Source organism: Silene latifolia, chromosome 5, assembly GCF_048544455.1.
Source record: "Silene latifolia isolate original U9 population chromosome 5, ASM4854445v1, whole genome shotgun sequence".
In the NCBI taxonomy this organism is placed as follows: domain Eukaryota; kingdom Viridiplantae; phylum Streptophyta; class Magnoliopsida; order Caryophyllales; family Caryophyllaceae; genus Silene; species Silene latifolia.
In genome coordinates, this window is record NC_133530.1 from 78,450,135 (window position 1) to 78,452,071 (window position 1,937).

The following is a 1,937-nucleotide window of genomic DNA, read 5'->3' on the forward strand; positions in this document are numbered from 1 at the left end:
CTAACATGGTAGAAATGTAAATTAAACTATTGATAAATGAAATGGCAAACATAATGAAAATATGAATAAGAAATTACCTTGCAATTGGAAATGGAAATGGAAGAACAATACAAGTAATATAAATAACTTGTAAATGTAAATTGTTTTATAACTTGTAATGTAAATAGGAAATGTAAATAACATAAAGTAAATCTAAACTCAACTAAACTAACTACTAAATTTAGAGAGAATTTCTATGTAAAAGTGTGTAGAAAGATGGTGTGTAAAATGGTGTGTAAGAAGATATGTAAAAGGTGTGTCCAAGTGTTGAAGTTTACACCCTTTATATAGGAGATGAGGGGTGAAACTTAGTATAAATACAAGGGGTCAACCCCAAATATTTTCTCTTAATTGCTTGATTAATTACCAAAGGAATCCTAAGTGAGCCACTAATTCCATCATAATTCACTTGGTTAAATGTGATATTAGAATCCAAAGCATCACTAAGCATCCAAAGTTTCCACCTTAATTGGACTTCAAATCTTGGGCTTGACTTTGCATAAGACCTTATTTTGCATTTTCATTTTAATCCCATATCTTTATACATGCAAATCCATGTAACATCTCTTGGTTGGTCCATCATGCTCTTGTATTTAGCCTTGCTTCTAGTGTTTGCAAATTATGTAGAATTATGCTCCTAAAAGCTCAAATACCTACAAAATATGACAAACTATGCAAATACAACTAGAATACAATATTAGCTCAATAACACTAAGATTAGTGCAAATTAGCATGTAAAATAGAGCTAAAATATGGGGTTATAGTGTATATAAAATGGACTTATCACTCTCACTGCTGAGGAGAGACTAGGGAGTGACCAGGTGCATTATGGGGATATCGAGGAGTTCAGGGACTGTCTGGAGGCTTGTGGCTTATCTGACCTTCCTGCTACTGGGTTTTCCTACACTTGGTCTAATAGGCAGGGTGGTCATCTGAAATGGGCTAAGTTGGAGATGATCCTTGGCCATTCAAACTGGCTAAATACTATATATTCTACTGCCTGTTTCCTTCCTGCTGGAGTGTCTGATCACTCCCCCGTGTGGGTTCAGGTCCAGAATGGGGTTCATAATAAAAGGAATGCTTTTAAATACCTTGAGAGTTGGTCTAAGTCCAAAAAATTCTACCCTTGTGTGCAAAAGTACTGGGATAGCCATTTTCATGGGGTAAAAATTAGTATTCTTTTACAAAAGTTTAAGCAGGTGAAGAATGGCTTAAAGGAGGTCCATAGAAAGGAGTTTAGTGGGATAAGTGATAGGGTGAAAGCTGTTAAGGATGAGTTACTATCTTGTCAAGCCCAGCTTGGGGGTGATTATATGAACTCCATGTTGGCTGATAAGGTCAATGCCTTAACCCAGTCTTATGTGGCTCTGAGGAAAGTTGAGATGAGTATCCTAAAGCAGCGTGCCAAGGTGATGCATACTAACTTGTCTGATACCAATACGAGATATTTTTATGCTAAGATTGCTGAAAGAAAAGCTAGGAACTCTATTGGGGTCATTAAGGATGCTGAGGGGGAACATTTGTACTGGGCAGCAGGAGATTGCTGAAGCTTTCACAAACTTTTACAAAGACCTCTTTGGGTCTACTATTGATGTTCAACCCCTGCGTCATGGTTTGTTTGACACTGGGACTTTAACAGAGGCTTAACAACAACTCCCTGAGCAGCCATTTACTGATAAGGAGATGATGGATGCTCTTAGATCCATTAATAGGCATAAGAGCCCCGGGGTGGATGATTACAATTCTGGGTTTTTCATTGATGCCTGGAAAGTTGTGGGGACTGACTTCAAGGAGGATGTAGCTGAGTTATTTGCTAAGAGTAAGCTCCCTAAAGCTGCTAACTCGACCTTGTTAGTGCTGGTGCCTAAGTGTGAGACCCCTGCCTCTGTCACAGAGTA

The 1,937-nt window shown here is 38.0% G+C and overlaps 1 protein-coding gene across 1 annotated transcript; it reads left to right on the plus strand.

Moving 5' to 3' along the window:
- The first annotated feature begins 255 nt into the window (after positions 1-255).
- Positions 256-1,586, plus strand: LOC141655589 (uncharacterized). The gene is made up of 2 exons (XM_074462660.1): positions 256-270; positions 843-1,586. The coding sequence occupies exons 1-2, from the start codon at positions 256-258 to the stop codon at positions 1,584-1,586; spliced, it is 759 nt and encodes a 252-aa protein (XP_074318761.1).
- The last annotated feature ends 351 nt before the right edge of the window (positions 1,587-1,937 follow it).